At 59.8% G+C, this 17,693-nt stretch overlaps 2 protein-coding genes across 5 annotated transcripts in view; one reads left to right on the top strand and one right to left on the bottom strand.

Annotated features, from left to right (window-relative positions):
• MACROD1 (mono-ADP ribosylhydrolase 1) overlaps positions 1 to 17,693 on the bottom strand; it is a 147,579-nt gene that overhangs the window by 80,279 nt on the left and 49,607 nt on the right. The window contains exon 4 of one of the 3 annotated variants that reach the window (XM_058526580.1): positions 6,059 to 6,624. The exons of the other annotated variants lie outside the window; for them this stretch is intronic. Coding sequence (XP_058382563.1) covers positions 6,143 to 6,624 — 482 coding nt within the window. The 3' untranslated portion in view covers positions 6,059 to 6,142. Of the gene's footprint in view, positions 1 to 6,058; positions 6,625 to 17,693 lie in introns of those variants that run through there. 3 annotated transcript variants of the gene reach the window in all.
• FLRT1 (fibronectin leucine rich transmembrane protein 1) overlaps positions 1 to 17,693 on the top strand; it is a 78,576-nt gene that overhangs the window by 48,156 nt on the left and 12,727 nt on the right. Inside the window, exon 2 of one of the 2 annotated variants that reach the window (XM_058526576.1) lies at positions 13,724 to 14,593. The gene's annotated coding sequence lies outside the window, so the exon portion shown is untranslated. Of the gene's footprint in view, positions 1 to 13,712; positions 14,594 to 17,693 lie in introns of those variants that run through there. The other variant, XM_058526577.1, reaches the window with a different exon arrangement.

The raw sequence follows: 17,693 nt of genomic DNA, 5'->3' as shown, positions 1-17,693 counted from the left end.
GTCAATGCAGACAGTTAAAGGCTTGAACGTGCCTGGCACACAGGAGGCTCCCAGCAAGTGGAAGCAGCTCTTATTACTTGGCAGGGATCAGAGTGTATTGAAGGGGCTCTTCACAAAGTCATGGGTGGGGTTAGGGAAACCAGCAAGGGAGGCTGAGGCTCCCTTGGCTGGTGACAGTGGGGAGCTGTCACCCACGTGCCAAGGGGGAGGGGAGGCAGTGGTTACCCAGGCCAGAGAGAGCAGCTGAAACCATCAAGAGGGTCACTCGATGCCCCAGCTGGCTCTCCTCCCTCCCCCTGAGCTGCTGCCGGGGTCCCCACAGCCAGCCCAGCCAGAAGCCACTGGTGACCAACAGTCTCCCAGGCCCAAAGCTGGTTGAAGAGCAATCTGAAGGGACAGCGTGCACAGCCTTTCAAAGTCCCGCGGGCCCTGGAACAAGACGCAGGTGAGGATGGAGAAAGAGTGGCATTTCAGAGGTGAAGAGTGCCCACGGGCTCTGGGTGGGAAAGGGCGGGGTCGCGGCCTTGACTCTGCCATTTGCCAGCTGTGAGACCAGGTGGAGCAACCAGCTGTCCTGAGGTGTGTGCTAAAACTGGAAAGTCCCGGGCAAACCAGGACCTGTGGGTCACCCTGCACCTGGGCAAGGTGCCTAACATGTCTGAGCCTCAGTTTCCTCATCTGTCACACGAGAAGGAGCCCTCTATCCAGTGGAGTGGGGCTGGAGCTCGACACCAGTGTGGCTGCTCCCAGGTCTTCCCCTCCCGCTCTTGACAACTGTGGGGCCAACCACTGCAGACTTTAGAAGATGGTTGAACACTCTGGGAGAATGTTCTTAGTGGGAGTAACTCCCCCTAACCCCAGCCCAGCCACATTCCTGGGCCAGAGCGAGACAGTGTCCCAAGAGAGCCTGGTCCAGGGCCTGCGACAAAGTGGGGGCTCGTCAGTGAGGCCGTGGTACAGGTGACGCTGGGGAAGCTGCCCGTCCTGCTGGGTGCAGGGCTGACTGGAAGAAAAGGGCCCCTCAGTCGGGTCTCTGCACCCACTCAGGGGGCCCTGCCCCTCAGGAAAGAACCAGGAGGAAATGACGCTGGAGTCGAGACCAGCTCTGGCCTGTGTGACCTTGGGCAGGGCACTTAACCTCTCTGAGCCTCCGTTTCCCCTCTGGAAAGCAAGAAGGTTGAATCAAGTGGCATCTTAACAGTCCTTTCGGCATTTAGGATGATACTGTTCGTCCAGGGAACAAAACGAAAGGGAAAGACGATGCTTGTGATTAGGACCCAACAGTACTAACATCCTGAGCCCAGAACCTTCTAGAACGGGGCCAGGGGAGGGGAAGACACACACACACCCCCAGCGCTGGGGCCTCATCCCCGCCTGGCCTCCCAAGCCCTGAATTTCGCACCCTGAACGGCCAAGTCCGGAGGGCGAGAGAGGCTGGGAGAATCAAAGCAGACCAGCAGGGTGGGTGGGATGGGCGTGTGGGTCTCAGGAAATGGATCCGAGGGTGTTTTTCACATCCAGGAGCCTAATAGTCAGCAGTTATTCATCGCCGCGTTTCCTAGTGAGTAGGAAAGCCACAAAGGAGTAAATCCAGGCAGCAGGGCACAATTACTGAGCCCACTGCTTTATTTCCCCATCTCGTCTCCAGCCCAGGCTGTGTCGGGTCGATAATAATTTATGACACAGCCCCCCCAGCAGAGGGGGGTGGCCAAAAACCACGTTTGCTCTGGGTCACCCTCCTTGTACCAGCTCTGCGCTGACAGGTGGCAAGGACGGCCGGTGGGGACTGGGGAGGGAGGCCAGCGTCCAGCACGGGGAGGAGGGAGAAGGTGGAGGCCATGGGCATCACTGGAGAGGAGGAGAGGGGCGGGCGGCTCAAGTCCCGCGCAGCCCCGGGCCTTGTCTCTGACCGCCAGCCAGGCCACATCCTGTGGCAGAGGCGTCGCAGACTAAAATGGGGTGTGGGGTGGCAGTGGGTCTCTCCACCAAGCGGAGTGGGGTTTGTCTCTGGGGGGACCCGGGGGAGGAGGTCCTGAGACAGGGGTCCAGTGCCTCAGCTCTCAGGAAAACCCTAGGGGAGAAAGTGAACTGGGAGAGGGCAGGGCAGGGACAAACCCAGCAGTGGTCTTGGCCAGAGTCTGGTCCACAGGGGACTCGAGGGCAGAAGTCACACCAGAGTGGCATCTCACTGAGGCAGGGCCCAGCCGCTGACCTCTGGGCTGGTCAGTGGTCTCCCCGACCCTGCGGGGAGGAGGTGGAGGTGAGAGGGGGCGTGAGGGTGGGGCTGCTAAAGGGGTTCAGGGCGCCCCTCGGCCTCCACTGCAGAGTCTCCAGCCCACAGAGCATTCGCCAGCATTGACCCTGCGTGGAATGGTTGTGATTTGGTTTCACAATTTACACAGCTGATTTCATCACGTCTCCTGTTCTGTCATGTTTCCTGCCGTTACAATTCCATTCTCTCCTCTGGGAACATTAGAACGTTAAACTGGGATGTTGCGGGGCGGGGAGGTGGCACCGAGCTAAGCTCACGTCCCAGGGCCAGGCTGGGGGAGAGGGGCTGCAGGAGGGAGAGGGGTCTCCCAGGCATCCGGCCGAGGGGCGGGGAAGCCAAGGGAAGGGGCTTTACTGAGAGCACCTGTCTCCCGGTTATAATAATAACAGCTGACGTACACGTGTGCCTAGAGTGCTGGGCTGGTCCTCGGGGGACCTCCTTTGAGCCTCACCACAGGCCTGTGAAGGCGCTTCCCTCACTACCCCATCTCATAGATACGCACCGATGCTCAGAGACATAACACACCGGCTGTAAGTAACACAGCTGTTAAACCTGCACCAGGGGGCTCAGCTCCGGCCTCTGACTCGGGCTGTTGACCATCGATTAACAGCCCTTCTAACCCTGCACCAGAGCCCCAAGAGGTCAAGCGCTGGTCCAAGGTCATGTAGCACTCAAGCCCTCTCCCTGCCCCCTTCCCTATGCCCCATGCCTCTCTCAGGCCGAGGAGATGCTGGGCTCCCCCAGGCTGCTCCCGCCTCCCCGGCCCTCCCTCTACCCCTACCGTGACCCCAGCCCCATCTGGGGAGGCCCAGGATCCCTTTTCAGACAGGAGCTGGGCGGAAACCTAATTTGCAAACAATGCACAGGGGAGAGGTGGGCTGGCTGCCCACTCTTCATTAAGGGGGCTCCCACCTGAGGGCCTTAAAAGACTACTCTCCCAAACCTGGGTCTACAGCATGCCTGATGTGTTCAGAAGGCCAGTCTGGCCCCTTCCCTGCCCCCGGCCCAACGGAAAGCTGGGCCGCCCCCTCCTTGGCCTACGTTAGGGCAGCATGGTGGTCCTGGGGTGGCTGATGTTCCCGAACAGGGCTGACCCCCTCCCTGCGCCTCGTGAGGGGCATGTGACCATCCAGGGCGGCTGCTGGCATGGCACGTTCTCGAGGCCGCCCAGAGAAGCTCTGCAGAGCGCCTCAAGCAGGACTCCGACCCCCACCCAGTGATGCCTCCCCTTCTCTTGTCTTTTCTTTCTGCCTGGCTCTTAAAAAAAATTAAACACGGATGGTTTCATCTTGGGTGAATTAGTATTCCAGGCAGGGCCGGGGGATGTGATGGGAATGTCAAGGCGGAGCCAGGGAGCTGGAAGGGAAGGGATGGGGTGCAGCGCGTGGCAAGGGCCCTGGGGTGGGGGCAGAGGGCTCGGACCCGCCACGGAGGCATGGGCGGCAGGCTGGAAGCAGCCTGCCTCAAGGCCATCGCCCTGGGGAAGGTGGAGGCCGGGTGTGGGTGTGGACGCCAGGCCCAGGACCAGAGGAGGGGGAGGTGGGGGCGGCTCAGGGGAGAGACTGCCTCTGGCCAGGGCCTGTGCCCCCAGCCTGGCTCATCCACCCCATCCCTTCCCTGTCTCATGCAGCCCTCATTTGCTGACTGTGTGGGCCTACTGTGTGCCAGGCAGAGAGCTCGGTGCAGGAGGCAAAGGGCGGGGACACACTTGTCCTCACCACTGCACATCACTGACATCAGGCCACTGCCTGGCACACAGCAGGCACTTACCAAAGACTGGTTAAATGGATGCCTGAACATCACAGGGCATCTCCCAGAGCGTGTTTTGAAGAAGCGAGAAGCCTGGGAGGTTAACAGGCACACACTGGAGCCAACAGTGTTGAATTGGTATCTTTGCAACAGGACTTCTCAGAGCCTTGAACATGCTAATTCGCCCATGAACCCAGGGAGGGAGATCCAACCTGCAGCCTCCCGCCTGTCTGAGCACAGCCTGCTAGTCCCTGGCCACACAGGAGATGCTGCCCTGGGCACGGAGCACGGACAGGACTGGGTTAGCGTTCAGGGTCGCGGTGGACCCACTGTGTGACCCTGGGCAGGCTCCTGCATATCTCTGCTTCCTCAGGTGGAAACTGAAATGGTAATAACAGTGCCTGTGGGTTCAGCGAGGTGATGTGTGAACAGTGCCTGCCTCAGACTTAATACGGGATTGCTGCTGTTGTTGTTTTGTATTATTATTATTATTCACATCAAGCACTTAGCCCTGTGGGCCCGGGCTGTCGTCAGAACTCAATCGAGTTAGCCACGGCTGTTGTCACTGCTGCTGACACAGTCCTCGCCCTTAAGAGCTCACAGGGGCGGGGAGGGGGCCCCGAGGAGGACAGAGGCTGAGTGGGGGTTAGTCACAGGAGGTGACAGCATGACTGCATGGGCAGGCCTCAGGGGAATGAACATGTGTCATCTGGGCCCCCGCCTGAGGAGTTCATCGTCGTCCAACCTCTCTGCTGAGCGGCATCCAGCCTGGGCCTGGGCACCCCGGCCATGGCAGCCTGGCCCATCTTTGGGCATGTCCGCCTGTTACAGATTTCTTCCTTAACTGAATCCCTCCCAGTACATCCCTGCTGGTCCTTCTAGTTCTTGGGCCTCCCAGAACAGGTTGGTCTTCCCTCTCCAGGTCAGCTGTCCAGACAGCCGAGGGCAGGGGACCCTGGTATTCTCCATACAGCCCCACTTCCCCTCAGTCACTGCCTGGCCACTTCTGGCCCCTCCGGGCCTGCAGTGTGGCTGTGTATCTCGGGGAGCCCAGACTGAACAGGGTTCCTGGTTTGGTGTGACAGGGCAGAAGCAGGGAGGGAGCAGGGTGATGACCACCTTCAGTGTGCTGTCTTTCCCTCCTTTAATGCAGCCCATGGAGCACCCAGGAGCTGGGGCCCCTCTGTGTCTGGTATAGTCAGCCACCTGGTTCTGCAGACACAAAGGCCAGGCGGATAGAGAGCAGGGTGCCAGGGGACCCCAAGAGGCCATTCTAAAGCAGGCCGGATCAGGGAAGGCTTCCTGGAGGAGGAGACAGTTGTCACCAGGTCTAAATGGCAGGCTCCCAGAGTGCAGACCCTTTGAGTCACCCAGTCGGCCCCTGTGTGACCGCAGGGAGACTGGCAGAGCTGCAGGGTTGCTTACATCTCAGGGTAGACTCCAGAAGCTAAACCTGCAGGTGCATCGGGAAGGATCACTTATGTCCAGGACAAGTGGCTCAGGGAGGCCACCGCAGAGGCCAGAGGCCTGGCAGTGCTGGCCTTCCAGCATCTCTCCCCCAGGATCCAGAAAGTCCCCCACCCCCACCATGACCATGGCATCCTTGGCTTTCCCTAGGGTCCACCGCTTCCCCAAGGTCACACCCAGGTCAGGGACCTGGGAATCCCTTTAGCCCAATGCCCCCTGTCTGGGCCCGCATCCCGGGAGGGCGGTGCCTGTATTTGGTGGCCACAGGTCAGGGAAGCTCATGGGCAAGGCCAGGCCCCGTGAGCTCCAGGAGCGAAGGGACCAGGGGCTGCGTTAGCCGCAGCTTCAGAGAGCCTCGTGATTAACAAAAGTGTGCCGTGAATCCTTTTTCCTCCTCCTCTCCTCAAGGAAGGCTCCCAAATGAAAAGGAAAATATACAATATGCGGCCATGAGGAGAGCCAGGCGTCTGCAAGGATGGGGAAGGAGTGGCGGTCCCCCCTCGAGAGGGGTGGGCTGCCTTCTTTATTTAAAACAGTCTCTCTCTCTCCTTTTCCCCTTCCTTCCATTCAGCTGGTCTCTCAGGCTGCGCTTTAAGTCCTTTTGAAGTGTTACAACCATTTTCTCCTCTTTCAATTAACAACAAGAAAAGGAAGCTAATAGCTGCCTGAGCCACTCGCTGTAAATATTAACCAAACCTGGCTGCCCGGCCTGGGTGCACAGCGTTGGCCCCGCCGGCCAGAGAGCGTGTTTACGGGAAGGAGGGGAGGGGGTGGGAGATTTCCAACACAGAGGCGAAAATCCCTTGGCACGAGCTTCTGCTGGTGCAGGGAAACCAGAGAGCCGGGGGAGCCAGGCGAGAGGGTGTCTGTCCCTGGGGGCTGGAGGCTGGCACAGCTGGCAGGAGGGAAGTGGACACTTCTGGAATAAAAGGCAGCTTCCACCAGCTGCTCTGGGTAACTTGGAGGTTGCAGGTGTGTGGCCTGGAATCCCCAGTTCGTGGCTTTGAGTGTGGTCAGTGGTGGAAGTCTGAGGAGTGGCGTTTGGATACAGCGGCTGGAGAGGGGGGTGCTGGTGGTCCCCAGGGTGCACACATTCGGCATAGGGCTCCCGAAGGACTCTGAGGCTGGGGAGAGAGCTGAGGGATGGGGATGGCGGAGGAAGGGAGGAGACACCCCGTGAGCAGAGGCTGGGTTCCAAAAGCCCCTGGGCCTTCTCCCTGGGGGGCCTGCAGCCGTGACCTCCCCCAGGGCCCCAAGCCTGCCAGACGCACTTGCAAAGATCCACTCACAAGCTATGGCGTGTAGACCATGTAGGGCCCATTTCGTAGCCAGGGTGGCCAGGGGCCCCGTGTGAGAGCATGCGAGGCAGGGCAGCCAGGAGGGACCAGGTTTTCTGCCCCGCCAGGTCCCACCACCCACCTCGGCTCAGGGTGGGGAATGCATGGCCACTGTTCTGCCAGCAAACGCAGGCCGATTTCCTGAGACAGGTCTGGCCTTCGCTCGCAGCACTAGACTCATCATCCCCGGGGATCCCCCTGGGCTGGACCCAGATCCGTGTGTGCCCAGCAGGCAGCCTCCTTCCTGGGAGCTGGCAGGCAGGGGACAGAGAGCTGCGAGCAGACCAGGCCTGCTGCTTCTGTCCCCTGTCGGGTGTGGGCGGGCTCTGGCCACGGTGCCCCTTCCTGCGGTCTGTGGGCCTCACTCCTCCTCCATCCCTAAGTGGCAGGGCCACCTGCGGCCACCCCGGGGGCCTCCCCCTCCAGAGGCTGAGAGCAGCAGGCGTGAGCCCAGCCGAGTGCCAGCCGCCCTGGGCTGGCCCTGCCCCCTTGCCCGCTCCTCCAGCTCACGTGGGCACGGGAGTTCCCGCCACCAGCCGCCTGGCGTGGAGGAGATTTCAAAGGCACAAGAGCGCTCCGGGTGCAGGAGGTCTCTTCAGGTGCCTGCCCGCTCTTCTGTCTCACTGCTGCCCAGGGGTGACAGTGCCCACTCAGTGGCCTTTCTCTCCCTGGTGGCAGCGACCTGAACTGGTAGAGCCAGGCCTCCAGGCCTCCAGACCTCCAGACAGTGCCGGGGAGGGGCTCCTGGGCCCAATGGGGCAGGCAGGCAGCAGAGGCCAAGAGTCCAGGCCGATTTGGCCCCTGGGCTGCTCTGCCAGCCCAGGCCCAGGAGACGGGAGTGAATTCCCAGGCCACCTCTGGCCGTAGCTGCCCCTGTTCCCAAGATCCTGGCTGCAGCCCACATGTAGAGGGAGGAAGGGACATCCCATGGTGGAAGTCCCACATTTTTTCTCCGGACCTAGAAGAGCGGCCCCCTGGAGCTGTCGGCGTCCCCGCTCTGGGCACTGCCTGCCCGGCTCCCCAGGGGCCTGTCTCGGAGGGTGGACGCTCGCAGTGGTCCAGGCCTGCTGGCTGGGCGGTGTGGGCTCCTGCAGCCGCCCACGAACTGGCTCACACACTTGCTCGCACACCATCCCCAAAAGTCTGGGTTTTGTCAGGAAACAGTTTAATTAGCAGAGAGCAGGCCTGGAGGGTTCGCACCGTGGATGCAGGCTCTCTCGCCTCCGCCCCTTCTCACTGCTGTGGTGCCATGCTGCGGTGCCAAGCCGGGGGCCTGAGCGAGTGAGAGGGGGTAGGGTAGGGCCGTCTGGCAGTGCACGAGGGAGGAGCTGGGACCTCCAACAGCCCCCCCAGAGGCCTTTCTGCTGCCCCTGCATCCTGCTCAGGCCGCTCGGAGCCCTACCCGGGCCGCCAGCAAGGAGAAGGGGGAGGGAACCCACTCAGCCCCCAGGCCTGTCTCCAGGGAGCCCTGGAGTCAGCCCCTCCTCCTCAACCCCACTGCTCCCCACCCCCAGCCCAGGCCCCCACCCCTGCTCCTGGGGACACTGTCCCAGCCTCTCACTGGTCCCCTCCCACGCACCTGGCCCTGTTCAGATGTCCACACGGCAGCCAGAGTGATCTTTCTAAATTGCAGGTCTGGTCATGCCCCTCCCTGCCTGGGCACCCTCGCTTGCTCCCCACTGCCCTCAGTATGAAGACCAGGCCCCTCAGCAGAGCATTCAAAACTCCCCCCAAGGCCAGAATCCCATCTCCCACTTCAGCTCAGATCACACTGCCTTCCACTAACTCAGAGCTTTGGGACACCAGCCTTCTCACTGCCCCAAGCCCTCCCACCTCTGAGCCCTTGCATAGGCTGTTCCCTCAGTGTGAAGTGCCCTTCCTGCCCCACCCCTTACCATGCTGACTGCTATTACAAAGCAGTCCACACTCCCGAAAGGAAAAGCTCTTCCTGCCCTGTGGCCCTGCCACCCAGCCCTCTGCCCCCCAGAGAGAAAGAATGTGGCTGTGACAGCCCCCAGGTCCACGCTGGCACGAGAGAGGAGTGAGCCAGTGCAGTAGGGGAGAAGGAGCAGGCGCTGTGGATGGCCGTCCTGGTGGGAGGAAGTCAGCAGCCACAGAACAAACTCCAGGTTTGGGTCACAAAGGGCCTTTCATCCATAGAGGTCGGATATGGATGCTGACCTCAGCCTAGGAGTCCACAATGAAAGGAAACCCTGGCCTCCTCGCTCGCGCCAGCTTTGACCTGCTTACAACGATCTAAACTCTGCCCTCTTTGCCACAGGGCAGCTCTGCCAGGGAGGGGGCGGGCGTGGTGTTCATTTAATACGCCACTCAGTTGCCAGCCGTAAAGCCCACCTGGGTTTCCAGCCGCACACACCAGCATCTGATTAATGACACACACATAAAAACCCGTCCCTAAGAGCCAGAGGTTGAAATGAAGCAGGAGGGCTAATTGCTAATATAGGAATTAATATCAGCGCGTTCCCATCTTTAAGGCAGCTGGGAATTGTAAAGATGAAGAGCGCGTCCACTCCAGTGGAAACCCTGAGGTCAAAATGTGGCGTGGCGGCTCTGGAAGATGGACAGGTGGTCAGGGGGACACCCGGCCATGCCTGTCCCACTCTAGCTCGCCACTGAGCTCAGAAGTGACTATGGCGACGTGGGAGTCTGCAGGACCCCAGAACCACAGCACAGCGTCACCCTCCCCAGGAAGCCCCCTGTGATCCACACCCCTGCCAGGCTGGGCAAGGTGGGGGTTTTGCTCCCATAATGCCCTGTGTGTCTCACACTGTGGCGCTCTGCAAAACAGTGGCCTCTCCACTGGACCACGAGCTCCTGGAGCACAGGGGCTCCTCTTTGGATCCCAGCGTCTTGCACGGTGCCAGGAGCATGACTGGACTCAGTATGTGTTTGCCAGATGGATGGATGGAATGGAGAGATGGACAGAGGGATGGAAAGATGGACAGATAGATGGATGGTTGCATGGAGAGATGGACAGAGGAATAGAGTTAGATGGATGAAGTGATGGACAGACAAGTAGATGGATGGATGGATGGATGGATGGAGAGATGATGGGTGGAGTGAGGGAAGGATCCATGGATGTATGTATGGATGGATGAAGAGAGAGATAGAGCCAGATGGCTGGATGATGGATGGCTGGATGTCTGGAGAGATGGACAGATGGAAAGATGGACAGGTAGATGGATAGGTGGAGAGATGGAGGGAAGGACGGATGCATGGATAGAGAAATGAATGGATAGACGGATGATGGATGAATGGAAAGATGGACAGAAAGATGGACAGGTAGAGAGATGGATGGAAAGATGGACAGTAGATGGGTGCAGGGATGGATGGATGGATGGAAGGAGGGAGGAACAGATGGATGGATAGATGGATGGAGAGATGAACAGATAGATGGATGGATGATGGATAGACAGACGGAGGAATGGGTGGATGGAGAAACAGATGCATGATGGATGGATGGAAAGATGGATGAATGGATAGATGATTGCACAAGAGGGCCTCAGGAGAAACTATTCAGAGCAATAGGCCCAGGGGCCACCTTGTGTTTGGTTGACAGTGTGTTTCTGTTGCGCTGAGACTTGGCGTCATGCAGGGAGAAGGGAACTGGCCTGGAGTTCAAGGCCCTGACTGTCATGTAGGTCATATAACCTTGGACAAGTTGCCCCCTTCCCAGTGTCACTGCATCTGCACATGGGGACGGTCTTCTCTGCCGTGCCAGCTGTGCTGGGCTGTCCCAAGGCTCAGGGGAGATGGCAAAGCAGGGATGACCTGGAAAAGGATAAGACACTTTGTCCCTTTGTAAAGGGCGGATGGGGACGGGCAGATCAGCCAAAATGCAAGGAGTGGGGTAGCGATGTGGGATTCTGCACTTGGCTTTCTTTCCCCCTTTCAAATTTCTTTTAACACAGTTATGATGTTGTTATTTATAACAAAAAGTAAAATCATGTAAGCATCTCAAGTACTTACAAATGGAAGCTTTTATTATGTTGACCCAAAAAATGGTTCTTTGGCTCCAGAACGCAGAGACCAGACCTGGAGCCTGTGGGAACAGGGTAAGGCCGAGGCGAGGTGGGGGCGAGCAGAGGCTGTCTTGTGGGGAGGGTGTCCAAGAGCCAGCCAGAGAGAGGCCCCCGTTACTGAACCCTTGGGACTCCAGAGATTCGTTTTGTTTTTGGTCAACTTGATTGAGCACATAGAAAGTCCTTATGCAGCCGCTAACTTTGTTTGCACCGCGTGGTTTTGGCTTACTCGATCCAGTAGTGTACCCGCTGGGAACTCCATGGCTCTGAGGGTTGGTGTTGGCCCGGAGGGTGCATTTACACATTTATTCCTGGGCGCAGTGAATGCAGGTGGCTACTAACAATCATCATTCTGCACCCACACGTGGAAAGTGCTCACATCCCCCAACACTGCCAGCCAGGCTGACCCTGGAATACATACACACCCCCAGACGCCCGAGAGGCACCCACTCACCCAGGTCAGAAACACTCGAGCTCAGGATCCTCAGTGGGGTCTGGGGCATGCAGTGCCCCCGGGTTCCCAGGAGGCTTTGCAGGACCACAGGGAAGGTGGGGGTTGGGTGGGGGCATGGCAGGGAAGGTGGACTCAGGGTGTACAAAGCTGGATGGACCAAAAGCCTTGATCGGACTTTTGGTTTTCTAAACGAGGAAGCAGAGTAGGGAGTTTACTGCGTGCACTTATTAGGCACCTACTGTGTGCAAGGCACTGAGCCAGGGGCTGGAGGATCAGCCTCAGACAAGCAGATGCATCCCTTCCTTGAACCAGGGAGACAGTTCCTTTCAAGATATTATGTCATTGGGGCCGGCCCGGTGGCTTAGCGGTTAAGTGCGTGCGCTCCGCTACTGGCGGCCCGGGTTCGGATCCCGGGTGCGCACCGACGCACCGCTTCTCCGGCCATGCTGAGGCCGCATCCCACATACAGCAACTAGAAGGATGTGCAACTATGACATACAACGATATACTGGGGCTTTGGGGAGAAAAAGGGAAAAAAAAGGAGGAGGATTGGCAATAGATATTAGCTCAGGGCCACTCTTCCTGAGCAAAAAAAGAGGAGGATTGGCATGGATGTTAGCTCAGGGCTGATCTCCCTCACAAAAAAAAAAAAAAAAAAAAAAAAAAAGATATTATGTCACTGCCATCATGGTTTGTGCGACCATGCACACAGAGAGGGGGCGACCCGATGTAGGAGTGAGGGGTGATGCTGGATGGACTCTTGCAGGAAGAGGAACAGCATGGGGAAGGGAACAGCGTGGAGAAGGGTGTTAGAGGGAAGTGGTGGGAGATGAGGCCAGTGGACCAGGCAGGGCCAGGCCTTGCGGGGCCTTAGAGACTGCCCTAGGAGTGTTGCCTTTTATCCTGAGGGCTGTGGGCGGGGCCTGATGCCAGCGGGATGAAGCTGCCTTCCTGGATTCCTAATTTCGAAAGCAGAACTTGGGTGCTTTCTCTGTTGTGGGGGATCAGCTGGCTATGGCTGGCCGGAGCCTCTGGGCTCCATCCTCTCTAACTACGGAGGCCCAGCTGCCTCCGCCCCCCACCTCCCTCAGTGGGATAAAACAATTTCCTCGCCCAGGCCAGGGAGGCAGGTGACCTCACTGGACTCTTTCCATCTCTCGCTTTCACAGAGAAATCACAATTTATAATTGGATGAAATCATGCGGATGTAATAGCAGTAAGAGCCCGTGCGGGAACCGGGCATTCACCCCTCATGCGGGGACTCTGTCCTCACCCTCACTCCTGTCCAACCCCCCCACCCCTTCCCGGGGGGCTGCACCCCACCTGCCTGCTCACACCTTGAGCATTTTTACCAGGCCCTGGCCATTCAGGATGGTGTCCCATGGGGCTTGCCGGTTAAACCTCCTTGCTCCTGGGGCAGCTGGTCCCAAGACCCGCCCCCATCCCGTCCACCCCATCAGCCTCAGCCTGCGCTCCACCTGCCCAGCACCCACCCCTCTCTCCACACACTCTCCCTGCCGGGCTGGGTGCCCCGCGGGCAGTGATTCCCCAGTCTGGGTTCTGGGCTTATTAAAACACGCACCCTAAATATCCTTGTTTTCATTGGTAACAGCCCCAGACAACCAGCATTTCTCAAATCACCCACCTTCAGCCCTACAAAGAAAAGTGCCCAGATGCAGCTGTGTCCATCTGGATCTGATTTCAAACCAGAGCTCACACTCTCAGATGTGTAATAAAAGCCCTTTTCCAGCGAGGGCTCCGCAGGGAGGGTGCGGACACCGGACCCGGCGGGCCTTCAACCACGCTAATGAGAAAGGGCTGTGGGTCTGTAGGCAGAGCCGGCCCTGCCCCCAGGTCTCGGTGAAGGGGAGGGTGGCCGCAGAGGGCAGTCGGGGGTGTGGAGCGCTGACCCCAGCCTAGGGAGTGGGGCAGTCACAGGAGGGAGGCCAGGGACGCCACTTCCCCGGTGCCCTGATGTTCCTGCTTCCCACAGCAGGGAAAAGCTGTGCTCGTTCTGGAAGCCAGGCCACCGTGGCCCAGTTGGATCCTTTGAATGACATTTAGCAAGAGGAGCAGGTGCGGGGGGAAGTGGAGCCAGCTCTGGCCCGGCGGGTGGCCCTGCACGGCTAGGCGCTCTCAGAACTTCATTTTTCTCTTCCCGGTCCTTCCACCCACAGGAAAAGGGAAACCAAGCTGCACGGCCAGCGGTTTGTTATCTGGACTTGAAAAGAGAAGGGAGATGGCGGAAAATAATCCCGCCCTCCCAGCTCATGGGATGGTGGCGTTCAAGAAAACAGGTTCCCGAGGGCCGGGAGGAGAGGGGGGGCTGCAGGCCAGGCTGCATGTTCCCGGGCGGCCCCTCATTTCCCTGGGCTTAATCACTTGTCTTGTTTTTTGGCAGGTGAGGAGGCAGAGAGTGGGTGAGGAGAAGCACTCGAGTTTGGGCAGACAAAACCAGAGGATGAAGCAGGAATAACCCGCCTCCCCAGCAAGAAAACCTCTCTCCAAACAGGAGCAGCCAAGCAGCACTGAGCCCCCTGCCTCCCCAGCATCTTCCCAAACAGGGGCATGTGGGGCCTGACAGCTCGGCGGCGCATGTCAGCCGCTCCAGGCCCGCGGTGAACATCTGAACTCCTCAGCGGGGTAGTGGCCCCCCGCCTGCCCCCCGGAGACGCAGCCTGAGTGGCAGGAATACCGCGTCTTTGGAGAGTGGCTACCTCTCGGTTCTGTCATGCAAGAACGCTCTCTGCACCGGAGCCCATTCTGCCAACCGACTTAAAGGGATTAGGAAAAAAACTTGGTAAAGAAAAGGAGGTAAAAGGCACACAGAAGCCTTTCAGAGGAGGTGGCCGCCAACAGACAAAGGGCGAAAGTTGAAAGGGGCCACCCTCCCCGGATGGGCGCCAGGCCGTAGGGCATGCCCGGGGAGCAGGGGCCCAGAACACCCTCAGGCCACGCTCGGGAGTCCCGGGGCCGCGGGGGGCGCCCCTGCAGGCCCCTCACTCCAGGGGGAGTAGGGCACAGAGGATGCTGCTCCAGACCTACAGCCACGTCTGAACGCAGAAGCCCAGCAGAGTGAAGCACAGGGTCTCTGTGCCTCTGGGGTGTCCCCAGCGCCACCCAATGTCCCAGGTCTGTGGTCTGTGCCCCGAGTGCCAGGGCCGCCGGGCCAGAATGTGAGTGCGGCCCAGGCCCACCTCGACCTGGTGTGTGACATCCAGAGCGGTGACCCCAGCCAGACCCAGCAGGCTCCGGGGCTGCAGCTAAGGAGGTAAGGCAGATGTGGGGATGAGCTCCGGGTGGCCCAGGAAGGCCAGGGGCTCCTTGTGCCTAGAGAGGGCGGAGCACATGAGACAGCTGGGGCCTGCCCTCTGCCCAGGCTGGGTCGCACTGGGGCATCACAGCCTCCCCAGGTCTGCAGCTCCACTCTGCCCACCCCACACACGCGGTTCAGAGGCAACTAGTGGCTTCTGCTTGCCCGGGGAGGGGTCATTTGCCCCCTGGTGGCCCCCGTGCTGCTAGGCTCTACCCCAGGGTGGGTAGACAGAGGATATAAAGGAGTAGCCCTTCCCGGAGTAAACTGCCCCCCCACTGCCCCTGGTTGGGGGGGGGTCCTTACTTTGAGCCACTCCGAGTTCCGCCCATAGAGGGCAGCAGTGAGGCCTTGGGGAGGCAGGACCTTTGGCAACCTCGGCCACTGGCCACGGCACCTGCTGCCCTCCAGCAGGAGGAAGTCCACAAGTCCCCTCCATCCGGCCTGCCCCTGCCTTGGCCTGGAGGACGCAGGGTGGAGTTGACCCAAAGCCGCAATCCAAAGCCCTGCTCCTGCTGGCCCTCGGACATCGTCTGTTCTGGCTTCTAGTTCAGCCCCCTTGGTGGTGTGGCCTGTGGAGCCCAGAGACGGGCAGTGAGGGCCCCAAGGTCACAGAGCAGGCCGTGAGCCCTCCTTCCTCCTCACTCCCGCCGTGGGAACCGGCATGGCTGGGCCTGGTGGGGGGCAGGGTCCTGCCTGGGGGGCGGGGCCGCCTCCTCCCGGGCTCCCCGAGGGCCAGGAGGGAGGGCTCGCGCCTGCCCAAACACAAATCCCCGGCAACCTCTAGCGGCGGCGTCCCAGGCAGGGCAGGGAAGCCCCAACTCATTACCAAGATGGAAAATGACACTTGCCCGCGCGCCTCCCCGGGAGAGGGGCTGATTTATGACTGCGCCAGGGCCCGGGACATCCGTCAGCGCGGCGCGGCGCGCACGCCGTCTGCGGGGGCATTAATAGCCGTGTTATTAGCCACCGGCGTGAAAGATGCCCTGCGGATCGGCTATTTGCTGTTATTTATTATAAAGGCGCGCCAGCCGGCAGCGGGGCCGCGAGGCGTCGGGAGCGCGGAACCGAGTTCTGCCCTTGCCCAGCGGGCCTCCCCGCCCCCATCCCCACCGCCCGCCACTGGTCCCACTCCCCTCCCAGTCCCTAGGAGGGGCTGGGGGGAATTCCTGGGGCTGAGACCAAGCAAGAGGGGCGCGGCCGGCTGCTGCTCGCCAGCCTGCGCCCCAAATATTTATGGAGATCTGCTCAGCACCCGGCTCTGCCTCTGATGCGGCTTCCTTCCATCCCAAAATAGGAAAGCAAAGAGCAAGGAACTGGGCTGTGGGGGCAGACAGAGGGGGTAGTGTGACCTTCGCCACGTCCCTTCTCCCCCCGAGTGTGCTCCCGTTTGTGCACTGGGGACGCAGGCTGCGCAGGGCTGCCGCCAGCCAGGAAGGAGTGAGTTTGTGAAGGGCCAGTGTGCAGCAGGTGCGTGGCCTTGCCAACTACTGCCATTATGGGCCTGACCCCACAGGGCTGGAGGGGTCTGCAGTCAGTGCCCAGGCCGCGGGAGGTGGGGAGGGAGGGGGCTGTTCGCCGGGCTGGAGGGTTCTTTCTGCCCTGGACCCTTCCCTTCCCCTCTCTGGGCCTCAACTTTTCCTCCTCTGTAAAAAGCAGATGATCTCTGCAGTCCTTTACCTCCTGATTCCAGGGTCCTGAGGGTGGGTTCCACCCTGCGCATATCTGTGAGGGTGGGAGGGAAGGGGCTACCTCTAAGAAAGTGGCCCAGCCTCTGCCTCCAGGCATCAGACCTGCAGTTGGGCAGTGCCAGGCCAGCCACCCCCATCAGAGGAGATGAGCAGGGACAGCCAGGGGTCTTCCCCGGGGTTGCTCCCTCCGGGGCTGGGGATGGCCCCACTGGGCAGCTGAGAGGGGCAGGTAAGATACCTGGGAGGGAAAGAGCACTGGACAGCGAGTCCAAGGCCTGGGCCTGTGTCTGGCTCCTCCACCACCCGCTGCACGATTCAGACCAGTCCCTTTGCCTTGGGCTACCGCGGTGAGGACACCCGGGTCATTATTACCTCCTGGGGTGGGCCTGAAGGAGGCCAGCCTCCCTCTTCTCTCCCACTGCCCGGTCCTGGGTTTCATAATTTTATTTATTTATTTATTTTTAGCCCAAAGCCCCAGTAGATAGTTGTGTGTCATAGTTGCACATCCTTCTAGTTGCTGTATGTGGGACGCGGCCTCAGCATGGCCGGAGAAGCGGTACATCGGTGCGCGCCCGGGATCCGAACCCGGGCCGCCAGCAGCGGAGCGCGCGCACTTAACCACTAAGCCACGGGGCCGGCCCCCGGTCGTGGATTTCAGATTCTGGGCCTCCCTTTTGGCGTCTCCATTCATTCATTCATTCAGCAGATGTTTATGAGCACCTCCTGTGCCAGGCTCTGCACTGGGCCAGTGAACAAGACAGAACATATCCCAACTTGTAGGAGTTTACGTTCTAGCGGGAGGGGTTGGATAATCAACTTGTAATAAATAAATAGGGGGGTCTCTCTAGGAGCAGGGCCTGCATGTGAGGGCTGCCACACAGCTCCTGGGGGCCCCACCCCCACCCAGCTCCAAGCCTCTGCTTTCTTCTCAGTGTCACCATCCCCTGTCTTTCCTGGTCACCCACCTCCTCTCTCGGCCCCTGGCTAGCAGGATCTCGCTGGCCAGGAGAGGCCCCCGCTCTCTTCTCTGGGGCTGTCACCAGCCCTGTGGGTGCTGCCCTCTCTCTTCCTTGCTCCCAGCCCCCCAGAATAAAGGCCCTCAGGCTCGTCTCCTACCTTCTGAAATCCCCCTGGCCTCTCCTTTTTCCTTCCCCAAAGGAATGAAGCTTCAGTCTAGGCGCTCTACTAAAGACTCACACAGACAGACAGAACCGTCGGCTGCAGGAACATCTTATTAACTAACGCGAGAGAGAAAGAAACAAAATTACGTGTGTCTCCTTTCATCCCCCCACCCCCTCCTGGCCCTGAATAGTTTAATATCGAACACTGTTATCAATATAATTAACCTCCGAAGACACGATTTGAAA

The sequence above is a fragment of the Diceros bicornis genome, chromosome 31, assembly GCF_020826845.1.
Source record: "Diceros bicornis minor isolate mBicDic1 chromosome 31, mDicBic1.mat.cur, whole genome shotgun sequence".
NCBI lineage: Eukaryota > Metazoa > Chordata > Mammalia > Perissodactyla > Rhinocerotidae > Diceros > Diceros bicornis.
The sequence above is the reverse complement of the archived record's forward strand: the minus strand, read 5'-3'. Positions and strand labels throughout refer to the sequence as shown.